Source organism: Delphinapterus leucas, chromosome 7, assembly GCF_059928025.1.
Source record: "Delphinapterus leucas isolate spDelLeu-1000000601 "Yukka" chromosome 7, BTC_Dleu_Yukka2, whole genome shotgun sequence".
Classification (NCBI taxonomy): Eukaryota; Metazoa; Chordata; class Mammalia; order Artiodactyla; family Monodontidae; genus Delphinapterus; species Delphinapterus leucas.
The window spans coordinates 78,331,111-78,350,923 of NC_143135.1; the positions used below are offsets into that span (position 1 = coordinate 78,331,111).

The 19,813-nt window shown below is 36.5% G+C and overlaps 1 protein-coding gene across 1 annotated transcript in view; it reads left to right on the forward strand.

The window, feature by feature from the left end:
- FOLH1 (folate hydrolase 1) overlaps nt 1-19,813 on the forward strand; it is a 63,821-nt gene that overhangs the window by 41,242 nt on the left and 2,766 nt on the right. Inside the window, exons 8-17 of the mRNA XM_089915463.1 lie at nt 17-115; nt 396-481; nt 2,098-2,217; nt 4,384-4,466; nt 6,167-6,230; nt 8,841-8,908; nt 11,237-11,328; nt 13,592-13,682; nt 16,539-16,803; nt 17,077-17,158. Coding sequence (XP_089771589.1) covers nt 17-115; nt 396-481; nt 2,098-2,217; nt 4,384-4,466; nt 6,167-6,230; nt 8,841-8,908; nt 11,237-11,328; nt 13,592-13,682; nt 16,539-16,803; nt 17,077-17,158 — 1,050 coding nt within the window. The remainder of the gene's footprint in view (nt 1-16; nt 116-395; nt 482-2,097; nt 2,218-4,383; nt 4,467-6,166; nt 6,231-8,840; nt 8,909-11,236; nt 11,329-13,591; nt 13,683-16,538; nt 16,804-17,076; nt 17,159-19,813) is intronic.

The following is a 19,813-nucleotide window of genomic DNA, read 5'->3' on the forward strand; positions in this document are numbered from 1 at the left end:
TTTTTGTGTTCAACAGAAAAATGGGTGCATCAGCACCACCAGATCACAGCTGGAAAGGAAGCCTCCACGTGCCCTACAATGTTGGACCTGGATTTACTGGAAACTTCTCTACCAAGTTAAGAGACTCTTTTTATAATAACTCTCTTTAGGGGGAGGAAAGCTTTTTCAAAAAGCAATTACAGAGGATGACTGAAAAGTAAAATCTACTACCAGCAGGAGGCATAACAACAGGTTGAAAAGGGGAATACACATATATCCTCACAATTGGACAATTGGTCAATGCAATTATTGCCTGTGTGCCTTTAGAAATATTCAAAACAATGTCAGATTTAAAAATTGTGGGTGGCAAGCTGTTAACCAGTATTTTTAGTCTGTGTCCTTTATTTTTGCATTAGAAAAGTCAAGATGCACATCCATTCCAACAATAAAGTGAAAAGAATTTACAATGTGATTGGAACTCTCAGAGGGGCAGTGGAGCCAGGTAAATTGATCATTTGTTCAGCAAATATCGATCGGGCAATTTTTCGGTGCCAGGTACTGCTCTGAGCTCTGGGGAATGTAAGGTGAACAAAGCAAAACAACTCTTTGTCCTAATGGAACTCACATAAACACAAAATAGATCAATAGGAGGTAATTTTACATTGTGATGCATGTTGTGAAGAAAGTAAATGTTGGGACTAGATTGGTCAGATGACTGAGGTTGTTGATAGACTATGCATGCTTCAATTAAAGGACCAAGAGAGGAAGATCAAGGAGAGATGGTTTACAGTTGTTTAATCTGAGCTTTCTGGATTTCCTTGCCGCATATTTTACCTGGAGAAATATCTTCATTACAACGATAAGTAACACTCTTAGAAAATTAAGATAACCGGAAGTTAACGAATCCTTTACATGGTTTTTTTTTTACACTGAAATGGGTGGAATATATAGACACGTGATTTCCATATGATTTCAGATAACCTGCTCAATGATACATTTGAAAATAATCTTACTTTATTATGTTTGATTCCTTAGGAACTATGTGGTTATATTTCCTACCCAAACAGACAGAATTAAACTGAATATCTCTTGTACAAGCAGCCAGGACCTTCTTTCAGGGATAAAGAATATTGATGTGCTTCCAATGAGCACTAAACAATGTACCACTGGCTATTTGTTGAATCTCACCGAGTACATATTTTGTGCCAGCTCTGTGCTAGGCTTTGGGGATGGAGGGATTTTTTAAAAAGACACAAACCAGAGACAAGAAGACCCCTACATTTAAGTGTGGTAAATGCTTTTTTTAAAAAATACTTTTACTTTTTTTTGCACGCAGGCTTTTCTCTAGTTGAGGCGAGCGGGGGCTACCCTTTGTTGTGGTGTGCGGGCTTCTCATTGCAGCGGCTTCTCTTGTTGTGGAGCACAGGCTCTAGGCACTTGGGCTCAGCAGTTGTGGCTCACGGGCTCTAGAGCACAGGCTCAGTAGTTGTGGCACATGGGCTTAGTTGCCCTGTGGCATGTGGGGTCTTCCCGGACCAGGGCTTGGACCTGTGTCCCCTGCATTGGCAGGCAGATTCTTAACCACTGTGCCACCAGGGAAGCCCCATGGTAAATGCTTTATCAATATGAAAAGACTGCCCAGAAAGCTGGATAGGGGTGCAATTCCCTCTCCCTGCAGAAAATAGAAACAGATCATAGAGAGGTAGAATCTTTGAGCTGTACGTTAAAAACTAAGTAGAAGGATTAGGAAGTGGAGAAATCATTATTTGGCCACTGTGTTCTCTTACTCTGAAAATACTGGAAGCATAGTGTAAATAGGTAAGAGAGAAGTAACAGAATTATATAAAGAAGTGGATAAGGATACTTTTATACTCACTTATCATTACTTATATACTTATAATTACTGTAATTAATTGAAGTATACATTTGCTTATCACATTCATATTTTCTTCATACATCAAATTCAGAGCAAAGTGATACATTTACAAAAGTCTTCAGGAACCTTTGCTATCTTAACTTGAGTCCTGAGTGCTCTGTGTTTAGATGCTATTGAGTCATTTGCAATTTCCTCTATTCTTGACCTGGAATGGCAAGTGATTTTGCAATGATGCTTTCTAGACAGATACGTCATTCTTGGAGGTCACCGTGACTCTTGGGTATTTGGTGGCATTGACCCTCAGAGTGGAGCAGCTGTTGTTCAGGAAATTGTCAGGAGTTTTGGAAAGCTGAAAAAAGAAGGTAATGTAAGCAAAAAGTATAAAGACCATTTTTTCTGAATCTCAGTTTGGTCCTCGGTAAAGTGAGGTTTGTGTGAAACACAACAGAGAGGTTGCATGCAAATTATATCATCTTAGTAGCATAGAGCACTTAGCAGTGCTTAATAGCAGAGAGTAGCTTTCAATAACTAGCAGCTATATTACTTATGTTGTTAATGATATTGTTTATTCATTTTTATATGTTCATTTTTAATAATTCATTTATTTATATAATAAAGTTCATATTATCTATATTTATATATTAAATTATAATCTGAAATAAAGGAATTATACTATTAGTGGTTTCTCTGGCAACAAAGAAGATGGAGATGGGTTTCTTTACTGGAGAGTAGACAGCAGATTTAGGTCATAAGCCAAAGCGTCCTGGTCTGAGAAATGTGAGCTTCTTGGGATCTTCCAGCCTCAGGCCTCAGGTCAAGTACACCAACTGACTGAGGGGATGAAAAGCTAATTCAAAAAAATACTGGTCTTCCTGCTGAATAGGGTGCTGTCAAAAGTTTGATATCTGTATTCTCACACCCCCAGCTTTGATTTCTCTCAGAATTGAAGATTATACTACTAGCACATTTACTTCAGTCATTTTAGAATCTTCATATGAAAAAAAAAATAAAATTGAGTTCAAATGGTTAGCTTTTAAAGTAAACATTACATACTGAGAACAGAAGGTCTACTTTGTTTACTGACCCTGCAAACAAGGTGTCTACGGGCTGTAAATGTAATCCATATATATTTTTTTTAGCAACAATGAATGTGGTAAAAATATGTTACATTTGCCTGGTACCTACTCTCTCAGAGAAACAGTGTTATCACGTGTTATCTATTTTGAACTCATAGGAGGAGGGATATGTTTAGTTATTTCTCTTTTCATTTTACAAATAAGTTAACTGAGGTTTCCAGAATCAAGTAATTGACCCAACGTTTTGTAGCTGGTGTGTGGCAGAATCAGAGAACTAGGGTTAAAATTCAGATTTCTGTCTCCCAGTCCACTAAACAGTGATGTCACTCTTTGAAATCAAATGTAAAGGTGCTCTATTCTTTTTTCCACACAGCTATCTTATTTTTTAAGAAAATAGGACTACAGAGACCTGAATTTACATAGTTTGTGAATTAGGTTGTGTTTCATAGTATTACAAAAAGTTTCATGATTTTGCCAGAAGATTCCCTCGGTAAATACAAAACATCACTATGACAATTACGAAGTATGCCCAAAGACTGCAATGATGGGGAATAATAATTAATAGGAGATTTGAATAATGCTATTAATATACTTAACAAAAATGAAGCTCTGGACTCAACAGCTAGAGGGATATATATCCTTCAGCACAAATGAAAAATGTACTCAAACAATAACAACTTACATGCCTGGAGCACTTGTTCAGTGCTATATTTATAAATATTATTCCATTTAATCCTCCTAACAATCAAGGAGAGTTATCTTTACTCTGCTCTCCCTGGTATACAGGTGAAGAAACAAGAGGCCTAACAAGTTTGAATAACATTCCCTTGGTCATACTGCTAGTAAGTGAAAGAACCAGGGCTTGAAATAAGATCTTTCTTTAACTTCAAGATCAGTATTTATGACTCCACGCCATATGGCCGTCCTAATGAATGCTGCACTTCTCAGCAGCAGCAGACACTAGTGCTGAGAACGGAGCTTCTGTTGACTAATTCTGGCAGAGAATGGAGTGAAATCACACAACCAGCTGACAATGAACAATTGTTTGTGTGATGCCAACACAGCATGGAAGAGTTGTAAAGGATTTTCTCTCAGTTCTATTGTCTCAGAGCACAGACCACATCCAGCACTTTCTTCTTTCACTCTAGGCAGCTGCAGACCACAGATGGCTTCCTAGCGTAGGCAATTATTATAAACCATTAGAATATTTTATGATCTCACAGGATTTTTACCATGTCTGCATTTCCCGCTTTTTCAATACAGATGTGCTCTTTTGTATTGACAGATTAGCTTTAAAATCTTTCAAAAGGAAATTAAGTAAAGATTGTCACCATAATTCACCCTTCCTAAACAACCAATGAATTTTTGCTGTTGTTACTCTGCTGGGCGTGGTGATGTCTTGGCAATATTATGCATTTTCCCAGCTTTTATAATTATGCACATATATTTCAGGATGGAGGCCTAGAAGAACAATTTTGTTTGCAAGCTGGGATGCAGAAGAATTTGGTCTTCTTGGTTCCACTGAGTGGGCAGAGGTTAGTTGATAATTCGATATAACATACATTTTCATAATAATAAAGCAGTTAGTATTTAATTCACAAGAATGTAAGAATAACTGGTCAATCCAGCCAGAAAACATTCAAACTTTTTTCCAGAAAGTCTGAAGCAACATATTCTTGTTCAAAAATCAACGATAAAATTTTTTTCATCACTTGAGAGCTAAGATTTGTTTGAACTTTTTTTTTTTTTTTTTGCGGTACTCGGGCCTCTCACTGTTGTGGCCTCTCCCGTTGCGGAGCACAGGCTCCGGATGCGCAGGCTCAGTGGCCATGGCTCACGGGCCCAGCCGCTCCGCGGCATGTGGGATCTTCCTGGACCGGGGCACGAACCCGTGTCCCTTGCATCGGCAGGCGGACTCTCAACCACTGCGCCACCAGGGAAGCCCTGTTTGAACTTTTAAAGCCACTTAATGTCAGTTGTGGAAATAATTTGATCTTCGTTGTCTGGGAGTGTGATAGTAGCTAAGTAAATTCACTAGAAACTGGACATCATAATAAGATACAATGTTTTAACTTTTTCAAATTAACTCCTAAAGCTAATTACATTTAAATATTCCTTGAGCTTGTACTGTCTTCCTCATATCGTAATGACCTACTCTAAATCATGCTAAAAGTGAAGTGGAATGCCCCACCACAGAATATTTACTAGGCTCCTTGGAAAGTAATTTTACCTGCATGCATTGTTGGCTTTGTGTAATAGAAGTGTTACTTGTAAACATATGCAAAATTAACATTCCATTAACTTCTAGTCATGCTATAAATATTTACTTGGCTCCTATTATCTAAGAACTATGAGAAGCCCTGTAAACTTCAATTTTCTCTGGGGTAGAAAAAAAAGTAGTGCTCCTGTAGGCAAAGATTTATGCTGGCATCAAGAAGAGCCTAAATATTCTGAGGGTGTGATTTGCCTCTTTCGTCCTATTTTCATCACCTAGAGCTGTATGTTTTTTCACTTTATTTCTTACAGTCAGGACACTTAGAAAATTGCTTGTTTTGGAGATTCATAATCCACTTATATCAACAAAATCCTGCTATACTTTGTCAGTGTTTTAAAGCTGAGAAAAATGTTTTAAAGTTTTGACCAGTAGGTGGTGTCATAACACAGGAGAACTTAATTTGACGGATTAAACCATAGTGTGGTTAAGAAATCAACCTCTGGGCTTCCCTGGTGGCACAGTGGTTAAGAATTCATCTGCCAATGGAAGGAACACGGGTTCTGATCCCTGGTCCAGGAAGATCCCACATGACGTGGAGCAACGAAGCCCATGCACCACAACTACTACGCCCACGTGCCACAGTTACTGAAGCCTGCCCTGCCGCAACGAAGAGCAGCCTGCTGCAACTAGAGAAAGGCTTCGCACAGCAACTAGAGAAAGCCTGCGCACACCAACTACCCAATAGAAACAAAGAAATAAACTCCTTTTCCACTCACTGTATTATGAATGTGGATAGTCTCATCTCAAATTTTAGTCTTAAAATTGTTTTGCTTGTTATTTCTTACCAATGATCTTTACTGAAATTCTTTCAAACATATGCTTGAAAATCTTACATGTCAAATTTGGGGTGAACTTGGGCCAACTTAATTCAGAAACCTCCATACAGTAAATGTAGATGTGCGTTTTTTTAGAAAGGGGTTATGGCTATTTGTTTGTTTATTTATTTATTTACTATTATAGGAGAATTCCAGACTCCTTCAAGTGCGTGGTGTGGCCTATATTAATGCTGATTCTTCTATAGAAGGTGAATATTATTGGTTTCATAGGAAAATATATGGTCTTGGTAGTAACAGCAGTTTAGTTTGTAAGTTATGCACTAACTAGGAATGCAAATCCATTAACAAGGGGTGAGGGAATTTGCTGCTGGTTTGTCATGCTCATGGCAGCTGTGAGCTCTAGGGTGCTGATTTGGGCTCTCGAAACAACACTCTATGATTTGTTTGTTTCATCTGGCAGATTACCTTATCTATGGTAGGAATTCAGTGAATATCTGTTAAATGAATAAGTCAGTTATGGAACTAAAGATTTCTATGATTTTAGAATGGGGTAGCAAAAAGGTATGATTTAACTACTGTCATCATAATATCATGCATACAAATTTTGAAAACAAATGCTGATTTCCCAGATTTCATCTTTCACCAAGAATTTTTTCTTCTTAAATATTTTTTCCTTCAATTCAGCAAATATTTACTAAGCACCTCTCTATGCAGTGTACTTTCCAGGATTTCAAAGGAATTAGGGGTTAGTAAAGAACAGTCTAGTACTCAAGAATTTAAGACTCAGTATAGATGATAAAATAAATTAGTCTAGGATTCTAATATATGCAGGTACTCTCAGAAGGATATTATCGGACTGATCTTGGAGTTCAGAAGAGAGAATGATAGCAACGTCAGGAAAGGCTTGGGAAATGAGATAGGCATCGAAGACAGGCCTTTTAGAATGGATTTGCTTTGATAAACAGATTCAAACTAAGGGACAATCTCAAGTCGATTTTCAAGAAGCTGAAACAGTCCAGTTTCACTCACTATACTGTAGCCCCGCACGAATCTTTCTGTCCCTTGACCACATGCAACTTCTCAGCCGTTGCAACTGCCGTTCTCTGTACTGAGATTGCTGTTCGACACACCATCTGTTTAATTCTTATTCTTACAGTCTCCCCAGGAGTGTTATTTTTTTCTGGGAAGCCATCTTTGTAGCACTCATCACTGCTGTTATTAAGTAATTATTTGTTTTACAAACCCTCTCCCTTTCTAGACTATATTTTTCTGCCAGGAACAGGCAGGATCATGCTTCTTCATTCCTGGATTCTTAATGTCTTATTAAATAAATGGTGTTTGCATGGGTGCAACAAATGAATGAATAAATGAATGAAGGGTGGACTTATAGAATATTTTCTTTAGTGTATTAGTAAATCTGCCATGTCAAAAATAGTTGGAGCATTGCATATTGATGGAGACACATTGGCATTTACATTTTCTTTTTTGTCCACGTATCTGAGCTGCACTGTCCCCTAAGTTAGTTCGTGCGTTTCAGTTATCTTTTCTTCCTTCCTCTAACTTTCCTTAGTTAGTGGCTCAGGGCTTGGCCTTATTCCCAGCACTGCTACTTTCTATTATAGTTATGTGACCTCAGGCTGTTACTTTCTCACCTCTCAACAGAGTTACTAAGAGCACATATCTCAAAGGCTCTTGTAAGGGCAAAAGAAGTTAATATTTGCAAAACTCCCAGACTTGTGCCTTGCACAGGGTAAATGTTCAAAAATGTTAGCTTGGATTATTATTAGCTTTATTTATTTATTTACTGGCCGTGCCACACAGCTTGTGGGATCTTAGTTCCCCGACCAGGGACTGAACCCCGGGCCCCCCGCAGTGAGAACACAGAGCCCTAACCACTGGACCACCAGAGAATTCCTTTATTACCCTTATTTAAACACACATATGAAGATGAGACACCTTTGCCACACAGAATAAGTATACCAAACATATATTCTTCAAAAGTAGAATAATGTTCTCTCTATTGCTAGTTTGTTTTTTTTTTAAGACTTGATTTTAATGCATATTTTTAATCTTTGATTTTGCTGCTTACATCATTCCCTGGTTTAAAATGCTGCATTGTCTCCCCAGCATTTTCAGGATCAGGAGCAAATAACACACTCATTACTCTGTGATTGGAATACAGCTGGTCTCACTTTGTTTTATATTTAAAATTGTATTAACTGTTCATTTTTCAAGTACTAAAATAAGTCATCTATTAACTTTCTAATGTTAAAATGCAAAATTTACAAAGAAAAGAACTTCTACTGAAACCATTCTCAAATAACCCTCTCTTCAAAGGAACTACTGTCCTCAGTTTGAGGTATTTCCATCATGTTGACATTCATATGCAGAATTTAGCTCACACAAAGTACCAACCAATATTTAAATATAAACATTTATTTAACACAATATTCCTGTGAGGTGAGTACTTTTATTATCTCTCTTGTATAGAACATTTGCTTGGGTGGAGTAGGTGAAGATGTGGAGAGGTGAACTGAGGTTGTTTCATGTGTGGCACCAAGGGTCATGGTGAGGATGAATTTTATTGAGTGATGAGTTGGAGAGTTTTGATCAGACTTAGGTTTTATTTATTCATTTATTTTTGGCCACATGTGTTGTGGAATCTTAGTTCCCTGACCAAGGGTCAAACCCATGCCCTGTGCGTGGAAGCACATAGTCCTAACCACTGGACCACCAGGGAATTCCCCAGACTTAGGTTATAAAGGGATCATTCTGGCTAAGGAGTTAGGAATGGTCTTTGAATGGAAGAATAAAATAAAGAAATGAAATAGAAAACAAACTATCTTCTTGTCTTTCAGGAAACTACACTCTGAGAGTTGATTGTACCCCACTTATGTACAGCTTGGTATACAACCTAACAAAGGAGGTAAAAATAATTACATGGAATTTTAAGTTCTACAAATGATGTTTTCTTGAGGTGGCATTATTATGTTAAACATCTGTGTTGTTTTATAACTTTTGCCCATTTCTCCCATACCAATCTGAGGCAGTCTATGGAGAGCATTGCATCTACCATCTCCATTTGAAACTGAGAAAACTGAGCCCAAAAAGCATTAGCCACTAGAGTCACACAACTTGTTCAAGTAGCTGAACCAGGACTTGGTCCTGCGGTTTAACTCCTCAATTTTAAAACTGGTTTTTACTCTTTAATATAATGATACCAATTAACTTAGGACTCTGGAAGAGTTGACATTTCTAACCGATTGAGAAAGAGAATGTGTAAAAAACCAGGTGCTGACTCTTGGGACAGAGACTGGGTAAGACCATGTACCCAATTCCTGATTTCCTGCTGTGGGCTTCAGTCCACTGAGCTAAAGTTATCGTAATTCTGACAGCAGCACAACATACTGAATCTGGCGGAGAGGTGGTGCCTGAATATCTATAGGACCAATAGGCAACTCTTCATTTTAATTCTCCTGCCCCATAAAGCCACTGTTCCTAAAGGTAGGCATAAGGAATGTTTTGCATGGCAGATTTTTGCTGTTACTGCTAATTACCTGATTTGAACTGGAAAGGATAAAAAGACTTGCTTACTTAACAGAATTACCAATTGAAATGTAATTACCAGGAAAGACAATTATTTCCCTCAGATAGGGATTTTAAATAGGTCCTAAACATATTGTTAAGATTTGGTTTCCCAAGCATGGAATTTAATTTATTAACATCTCCAGTAGGAATAGAAAAGTTTAATTTGGCACTAATCTATTCATATTGTTACTTAAGATCTCTGTCAGGTGCCTGCAGTTTTACAATTCCCATGAAGTGTATACAAAATTAAATATCTGAAACATTGTGTCTCAGAGAATTTCCACCATTTATGTAATTTGAGGTCAATGCTAAGGAAGCTTGGCAGTTATATTTGTTTACCAGGTGGATTGGTGGCACCCTGTGACAAATGCAAAAACACTACTTTCTAGGTCAAGTTTGCAATTATATGATGCTTGACAGTTGTGGATTTTTAAAATTCTATTTTTGTTTGGGGAAGGTGATTCACGGTATTTCAAATTTTAGTGATAAACTGTGACTTTAGTAATATATTTCTAAATACATTATTTCAAATTCATATTACTTAAAATAAATGGAGTGGTGCTGTCCCTTGTATCAAAGTTTTGTGTAAATTTGTAAGCTTGAGTAAAATTATTTTGTTGCTTTATGTATTGATACTTTATAACTTAAGATGCTGACATAACTTCTCTCTCCCCAAGTTTATATAAATTTATCTGTGTTCCCATAGACCTTTGCATATCCGTCTATTATAGCACCTAGCACATGAATTCCACATTTTCATTTATAGTTCCCACTAGTAGATGGTGTGTAATTTGTATTATTAAACTTTGTATGGCTGATATCCACAAAAAGTCTTCCACAGAATAGGTAGTCTATAAAATCTTTTGAGTTGAAACTGTTAAAAAATAGAGCATAGGACTTTTATTAAATAAAAAATAAAAACTTTTTATACCATATATTATTCAGTTACAGTTTAGTGAGAATTAGTTACAGTTTAGTGTGCTAAACGTTTTGGCATAACATTTAATGCTCTGAGTTTAGCATTCAATAGTAGGGCATATTGTACTCCCTTAGAATTCTCATCTGTAAAATCTGAAAATGTATTGAAAGCCCTGTGCTTAACACAATTACAATAAATACTCAACTAATTAAATAAGATATTAGTGCATTTGTTTTGTTATGTATTATTTAATGACTTTGACAAACTTGTTGGCACAAAGCAATATTTAAAAAAAAACAAAAAACAAAAAAAACAAACCTTCCCTTAACCAGCTTGCTTCTTTTCATTTTTTTTTTATAAAAGGAGGATGAATGTGTTTTTAAGAGTAGCCTCCCTTAATTTGGAAAAATAGACCAAAAAAAAAAAAAATCTTACAGTGTGACTATTCGTCTGAATACAATGGCTTGGTAATAATTTGGTATAGCTTTCTTTTCTATACATTCCATGTATTTTTTTTTATAATAGGTGCATTATATATAATAACATGAGCATTTTCCCATATTGTCAGAAACTCATTGTTGTAGTTCTTAATGACTGCTAATGTATGAATTGCATTCCTTATTTTCCTGAATATAATTTGGCTACTCATTCCCTGGTTAATAGATGTTTAGGTTTTAAAACATCTGATTTATAAGTATTCTCTCTCTCTCTCTCTCTCTTTTTTTTTTTTCCTTTTAACTTGTGTAGCTCCAAAGTCCTGATGAAGGTTTTGAAGGCAAATCCCTTTTTGAGAGCTGGAATGAAAAAAGCCCTTCACCCGAATTCAGTGGCTTGCCCAGGTAAACAAAGAAAACTCTTTACTAAATTCAGTATGGAATTGTGTTGAAAATAAAAGGGTAGTTTCTTTCAACAAATAATAAAAATTTAATTTAAAATTCTCTAATATCTGTTAAAGAAAAAGTGATGCTTAGATTTACAAATAAAATTGTTACCCAAAAACTGGGTCTGCCTCCTGGTGGATTTCAGCCAAATGGCACAACCAACCCAAAGAGCAGTAGAAGGAAGGATGTATTACTTGCAGCAAGTAAGGAGAGTACCGGGGATCTTTGCCAAAGCAGTGTCTCCCTGGACAGCAAAATGGGGGAAGTTTCAAGTTAAGGGTACATACATATTCAATGAGGGGGTTTGAGCAGAGGAGAATTCAGTATAGAATTGGGGCAAAGTTTGACAGAGTCCAAACTTTAGTTGATTGAGTTCAGAAAGGGTCAACATCATCATTCCTTAGGTTTCAGCTGATCTGGAGGTTGAGTGCTCAAGGGGATCCAAATTCTGCAAAACAGCTCAAAAATGTTCTTCAGGCTAATCTTTACCATTGTAACAGAACTGGGAGTCTTTACAACTGATTTATTATCTTTGCTATTGTTATTGCTCTTGCCTGATAAGTCATTTATTCCTAAATTCTCTTGCTGCCTTAAGATCATTAATTACTGAGACCTGTTCAAGGATAAGCATTGTGGTCAGGTCTTTACCACAAAATGGCTTCGGCCAAAAATGAGTTGTCTTATGTCAAGAAAGCCATGCCTAGTTCTCTTTCTCCAGCGACCCCCTACCCTATCTGCTTACAAAATATTGCTGTGTGTTTTGAAATTAAATCTGTAGGCCATCAAAATATGGTTCGCTTTTGAATAGGTAATATATACACATGGCACCTAAGTCTGTCCTCTCATCACTGTATAAATATTCTTTTTTCTGAACATTATACAGTTAACAAGTGTTTTGTTAACTGCATAATGTTCTAAGAAGAATATAGGTATCATTTCAGGTTTAGCTGTGTCTTCACAAGCACAGGAAGAGGAATAAATATCTCAGTAAAGATTAAAGATAACAGTATAAAAATTTAAATTTTTAAGGATGGGAATTAAATCTGAGTTATCTGAAAATTTTCTGATTCTTTTAACTTTATCATGTACAACAAATATAGGTAATAAAAAAAGATAGTGAAGGAAAATATTTTCCAACTTCAATAATCTTTTTCTTAAAAAGCAACATACAATTGTGATATTGTGATTCATAATAATGGTTCATAATGATTCATAATGATGCATACTTGGTCCTCCTGATCTCTTACAGAGCTCCTAAACCCCTGGAATTTTCTAAGTGATGAGAGGGACAAAGGTGTCTTTTGTTACGTTAATGAGGTGATATTACCCCACTTAAGGTGGGGGCTGGCTGCCAGGAGAACCAACCAAGTGACTTGAGGGTTGGAACTTTCAGTCTGACCCTCAACCTCCCAGGAAGGGAGCGAGCCTGGAGGTTGACTCAGTCACCAGTGTCCAGTGACTTAATTGATCATGACTATGGAATGAGGCTTTCATAAAACCCCAAAAGGGTTGGGTTTGGGGAGCTTCTTGGTTGGTGAACACGTGGAGGTGCTGGAAGAGTCCGGCGAGCCCGGACAAGGCATCGAAGTTCTGACCCCTTTCCCATACCTCGCCCTATGCATCTCTTCCATCTGGTTGTTCTTGAGTTATAACCTTTCATAATAAATTGATGATCTAGTAAGTATATGTTTCTCTGGGCTCTACGAGCAGCTCTAGCAAACCCAAGGAGGGGCTCGTGGGAGCCTCCCATCTACAGCCAGTTGGTCAGAAGCACTGGTGGTGGTTGTGTGTTGGGGGGGACAGTCTCTTGGGACTGAGCCCTTAATGTGTGGGACCTGACCCTATCTCTGGGTGGACAATGTCAGAATTGAGTTGAATTGTAGAATACCCAGCTGATGGCCTGGAGAATCGCTTGTTGTTGATGTGGGGAACTGCCCCCCCGACAACACACACACAAACAGGTTGGAATTGGATCCAGAAACCCAAAAGAACAGTGGTCACCTCTCCCTAAAACAGTCTTATGGAAGTAGATATTTTGTGATCAGAATTGACATTCCCCCCTCACTTTTTGGGTTTTTTTTGCTGCTTATATCTAAAATATATCCAATACAGTGTATCTAAAAATTATATTTATAGTATTGAGTGGAGATTAGTTTAATTAATATTGATCTGTACTCAGTGAAGAAGTTACTCAAATAATCCTGTATTTTATCCCTAAAAGGATTAGCAAATTAGGATCTGGTAATGATTTTGAAGTGTTCTTCCAAAGACTTGGAATTGCTTCAGGCAGAGCACGGTACACTAAAGATTGGGTAAGTCTATCAGTGAGTTCTTCATGGTTAGTTATGAATATGTTTTAGCTAAACAAATAATTCTGGATCAAAAAAAGCGACTTAAGCACCGTGCTTCTTCCATCTCTGATTATGTTCATCAAATTGAAATTCTTTCAGTATTTTAATTGGTTTCTTCTGATACCAATCTGCATGTTTGTAAATAATATGCTTCTGCTGCTATTTCTTTCTTTTTCAGTTTTAGGTATTTATCCATTTACTTCTTACTAGGAAAGCTAGGCATTCAGTTCTCTTATATCACTTCTTCTGCCAGCTCCCAAATACTATCCCTCGTCGCATTTTTTCAATATATAGTTGTGCTACCCTTATTGATTAGAAGACATTTTTTTCCTCTGTGTATCCATACTTAACTCACCTCAAACTCTTAGTATATTCAAACACATCAGGTGAACTGGCAGACTCCATTTTTCCCATTGGGGCTCTTCTGCTCCTCTGAGTTCTCTGGTTATTCTTTCTGCCTGTGGCACAGCTCTTGGCTGTGAAATTTTCCTTCACTAAGAAATCTGAGAGTATCTTCATTTCACTCGTATTTTGGATTTTCTGTTTCCCAGATTTTTCTTCCTTTTTCTTATTTACTCTCCACGTTTTTGGGAGCACATCCTTCAGGCACTTCTTGAAAAGGGTGAATGACAGCTAAACCTTGCATGTCTGTTATACTATACAAAATTCTTCAATAATTTGACTGGGCACAAAATTTTGCTTGAAAATTCTGTAACCTTAGAATTTTGAACTCATTGCTTCATTGCCTGTTGAGAGATATTGTTTGTTCCTTGATCTCTTTCTTTTCTATTTAATTTATTTATTTACTTGGTTATACCAGGTCTTAGTTGCAGCATGCACATGGGATCTAGTTCCCTGACGAGGGATCAAACCCCGGTCCCCCTGCATTGGGAGTGCAGAGTCTTATACACTGTGCCACCAGGGAAGTCCCTTGTTCCTTGATCTCTTGCCTCTGTTTGTTTGTTTTTTTTAATAAATTTATTTATTATTTTTGGCTGCATTGGGTCTCTGTTGCTGTGTGCGGGCTTTCTCTAGTTGTGGTGAGCGGGGGCTACTCTTCGTTGTGGTGCGCCGGCTTCTCATTGCCGTGGCTTCTCTTGTTGTGGAGCACGGGCTCTAGGCATGCAGGCTTCAGTAGTTGTGGCTCGGGGGCTCTAGAGCACTGGCTCCATAGTTGTGGCGCACGGGCTTAGTTGATCCATGGCATGTGGCATCTTCCCAGACCAGGGATCGAACTTGTGTCCCCTGCATTGGCAGGCAGATTCTTAACCACTGTGCCACCAGGGAAGTCCTGCCTCTGGTTTTTTTTAAAGGAAGATTTTAGTATCTTCTCTTTATGACTGTGTTGCCCTTGGTGTACATGTGTATTATGCCATTTTTTAATATGCTGAGCTGGGAACAAAGTGGACTCTTAGTTCTGGAAACCTATGTATTGTAGGTGGAGGAAATGTTTTTTTCTTTGATTATTCCCTCTTTCCTCTTTCTCAAACCATTATTAATTTGTTTAGCATCTGTAGCATTATTTTCCAATGTCTTTATCTGTTCTTTTGTGTTCTTATCTGTGTCTTTTTCTACATTCTGGGATATTTTTCTCAACTCTGCCATTCATTCATTCTTTTTTATTGTTTCCCTCCATTCCCGTAGTACCTCCTTACTGTGGGTTGATTTTATTTTAGTTTGTGTGCTTGGTCTGTATCTTTCAAGTTAAAGACTTTCTTCAAATGCCTGGCCCTCTTTGGCAATGTATCTTATTTGGGAGTGAGACCATAAAAAGCTGATTGAAGCCCTGTATGCAGGGGCGGTGTTTGTTGTAGGGGGGGCCTCACAAGAGAGGGATTGAGAATGTGTGTTCTTGTTGCTTCATTGGGAGCCAACTAACGCAGAGAATCTATAGGTCTTTTGTCTTGGGCTAGTTATTCTCCCCAGACAGAAAATCTTTATAATCTCTTACCATTGGGGTTGGTGATGAGGGTAGATGTTAATATTATCTACATTTTACTTATTAGAAGACTACAGCAAAGAAAGGTTAATAACTTTTGGGTTAATAACCTCCCAGAGTTATTTGGTAATAAGCCATGAAGCCTGGATTCAAACTCTGGCAGGCTAATTCCAGAGTCCTACTCTCAACACACCACTATATAAAGTGTTCTGTTATATCAGTAAAAAAAAAAAAAACTGAATAAGCATCTAAACGATGGGCAAAAGACATAAATCAGCAACTCAGAATTTGAAAAGTTGTTCTCTCTTGCCTTTTGTGTATGTTCTTGTTTTTTTATGCCCATCTGAGCATTACTTCTTCACTTACTGAGATTTTGGATCTACTGCTGAAACCCTCACTGTTCACTCTTCACTTGTCAGCACACTGCTCGTCAGAAAGTTATTCATGGAATTTCAGTCATTAAACGATTTGCAGCATTGCCCTATATAATATTGTATCATGCTTATTTCCTTGCTTCTAATGATTCTCTGTCTACTTAAATTGTTTTCACCCAAATGCAACATTATCTTGTCTTTATTTCAGAAATATTTCTATTACATCTCCTGTTTTCTTAAAGGCAAGAATGTTAGGTTTTTTCCAAGGTAATTTTCATAGCATTGTTTATGTTATATACACATACTTTTTAACTGGTGAAAACCTGGGGTGGGTTTTAATATTATATTAACCCTTTAGTAAGTGGCTTATTGAGGTACTTAAATACTTTCCTTTATTCATTGCTGACAGAAACAGTCTTACTAATATTAACAGTATCTATGATACTATGCATTTTATGTGTTATCTCACGAGAGATATATTTTGTTTTTTGGGTTTTTTTGTAGGCAACAAACAAATTCAGCAGCTATCCATTGTATCACAGTGTCTATGAAACATACGAATTAGTGGAAAAGTTTTATGATCCAGCTTTTAAGTATCACCTTGCTGTGGCCCAGGTTCGAGGAGGACTCGTCTTCGAACTAGCCAATTCCATAGTGCTCCCTTTTGACTGTCGAGATTATGCTGTCGTTTTAAGAAAGTATGCTGATAAAATCTACAATATTTCAATGAAACATCCACAAGAAATGAAAACATACAATGTGTCATTTGGTATGATACCCTTCATTTTTCAAAATTCACAGTCTGTATGTTTCTATTAATCTCTAAAATGTAATGATCTACCTTAGGCCCATTTATTACTTACTGCTATTCCATATGATCAAATATTTTATGCATATAAATGTATCTTCCATTTCATTGATGCCTGTCTTGCAATATACAAAATATAAATACCTTGCTAAATACAAAAGAAAACAACCTTCTATATTGTTCCCTTTGCTTAAACTATAGAACAATGCCATTAGGTCCTCATTTCTATTTCAGAATCACTATTTTCTGCAGTGAAGAATTTTACAGAAATTGCTTCTAACTTCAGTGAGAGACTCCAAGACTTGGACAAAAACAAGTACGTTGTATATATATAGATATAAGTTTTGCATGTAATAGATATAATGAAAAAGATATACTAGCTGATATCTTTGTTGTTGAAGTATCTTTGGGAAGTTTTTTTCTGCTTTCTTTCTCTTCATTCTAACAGGCTATACAGGGCTGCCATATCTCTCAAAGAGATATTTTTGACATTCTGAGGGCATATGTGCTGTTGAGAAATGCTGGTACCTTCTTTACTACCAACTGAGTGGTAGTTACAAAATTTCCACCTTAACATTGAAGGCCTTCCACTGTGTGTCCCCATCTTTTTCCAGTTTTATCTCCTGTTCTTTCAACATCTGTAAATCATACTTCAACCAAGCTCTCCTATTCCCAAAACACACCTTCTTCCTCCCTTTTCTTAATGTCATTACCCAAAGAGTTCCTAATCTCCACTTCCACCTGGAAAAATTCTCTATATCCAGACTAGCAAATAAGGTAAAGCCATTAGTTTTTTTTAGATGTTAAGCATTTGGGATTAATTCTTGTAGAATCACAAAAGTAAAACATAACATGAACAAAATTTTAAGACTGGAGAAAAAGAGAATGTTAGGGACAATTTTTTAAAGGTAGAATTTTGAGAGTGAATATCTACTATATATTATAAATATTGTGATGATACAAATATCAAATCCTTAGAGACTGATGCAGGAATACATAGAAAGACAAAGAGCAGACAGAACAAAAAATAGACCAGTGATATATAAGGATGTATTTGTAATGAAGAATACATTAAAGTCAAATGAGAAAGAAAGGTATTCAACAATAATATTGTATAAGCTCTTTCAGGAATTGATAAAAAAGTGAATTCAAAATCTCACTTCACATTCTATGCAAAAATAAACAACAGGGATAGAAGAAATTTTTAGTAAAAATTGAAATATCTTGGAAGTGAGATTCCAAGTTTAGAAATAACAATGCAATCAGATTTGAGAATATTAAAATGGTTAATAATATGGAAACTGATACTCCAAATCAAAGATAAAAGACTGGAAAAACTCTTTTCCAGAAAATACGGACAGGAGGGTAACATAGATATAATAAAAATACTTTTTTTTGACAATTGATAAGAAAATCAAAAGAACAAAGTTGGAAATATTGGCACTAGACAAGAGAAATCATTCAAAAAGAAGATACCACCTGTGCAGAAACAGATTAAAAAAATTCAAATTTACTAATAATTCAAAAATACAAATGAAAATAATGTCATACTATTTTCATACCAAATGAGTAGCAATTTAAAACTTGTTTGTACACATTGCTATAGTCAGTACACTGAACAGATGCTCTCATGTTTTTCTGATAGCATTGTGAATTGCTTTAAACTATTAAAAATCATAAATACATATTGTTAAAGTTTCTAGGGCCATGACAGGGTTCTTACACTTTGCCGTAATATTTCTATTTCTTGAATTTTTTTCTTCAGGAAAGAGTCTCAAATTTGAGGGAATAAAATGGCTTCTCAGAGAAAGTTACAAATTATAATACCAGATAATTCAAAACAGCCTTAATACCTATGAGGACAGAAATTACTAAACAATCAGATGTCCACCCATTTAAACATTTTGTAAAGATTAACACTGACGGTTATAAAGGAAGTATAATAAGATATTTGTAATAAAATGTTAAGCAAACAAAAAGGTCATAAGATTGTACATATACAATATTTTATCGAATATAGAGAAAATCTTACAGAAAACCAATTAGTATGATAATCGTGTTATCCTTGGGTGAATAGGAAGATTTTTTTTCTTATATTTTACAATTCTTTCCAAATTTTTTATGTGAGTAAAAAATCAACAATTATAAATAAATTTTAGAGAAATGCCAAACACCATATAGTCTATTAAGCTGATTTTCTATCATTAAATAAATGACGTTTCTTCCTTGTGGAGAACTGCTGTTGGCATGGTATGGTAATCCAGGACACTGAGCTTTCACTTCCTTGAGTATTTCTGTATTTGTCTTACCATCTCTAAATGATAATTAAGGTACAGATTGTGTCTCTATATTATGTTTACATATCCTGAAACACCTGGAGCCATGCTTTGTACATAATATGAGTAAATGCTGGCTAAAGTAAATTAAAGTGGATGTTGAATTTCTCAACCAAAACTTTGAAATGTGAGGAAGAGACACTTCTTGAATCCTGCTTTTCTTAAATCAATCCCTTAACCCATCAAAGGATACAGAGTGTTGACCCCCTGGTACTTTTATGCTCACATAGTATTCAACCTCAAGACCTACCTCCTCCAACCCTAGGGAGGCCAGCCTGCTTCTGGTGGAAATAGATCCTGTTTACGTACGTCTGGTGCTGTGAGCATTTACCTCCCAGGGATATTTCAGATTGAACCCTGCTCTGTACAAGGAACATCCAAATGGGGTGTGTGCGTAACCACATGAATTTTTGTGTTTGTAGCAATGCTTTATGAATTTGGTTCGGAAACCTGTAGCGTCTTATTGAAATTATGGTTCGTTCAGTTGCCGCCTTTGTTAGTTTATGTGAACTGCTCACAGGTAAAGTGTATGCCCAGTTTACCTTTATACTATCGCAAAACCTGAGTTCTTGATGCTAAATAAATGAATGTTGAAAATAGCTCAAATCCAATCTGTGGGGCCTTTAATTAGTCTG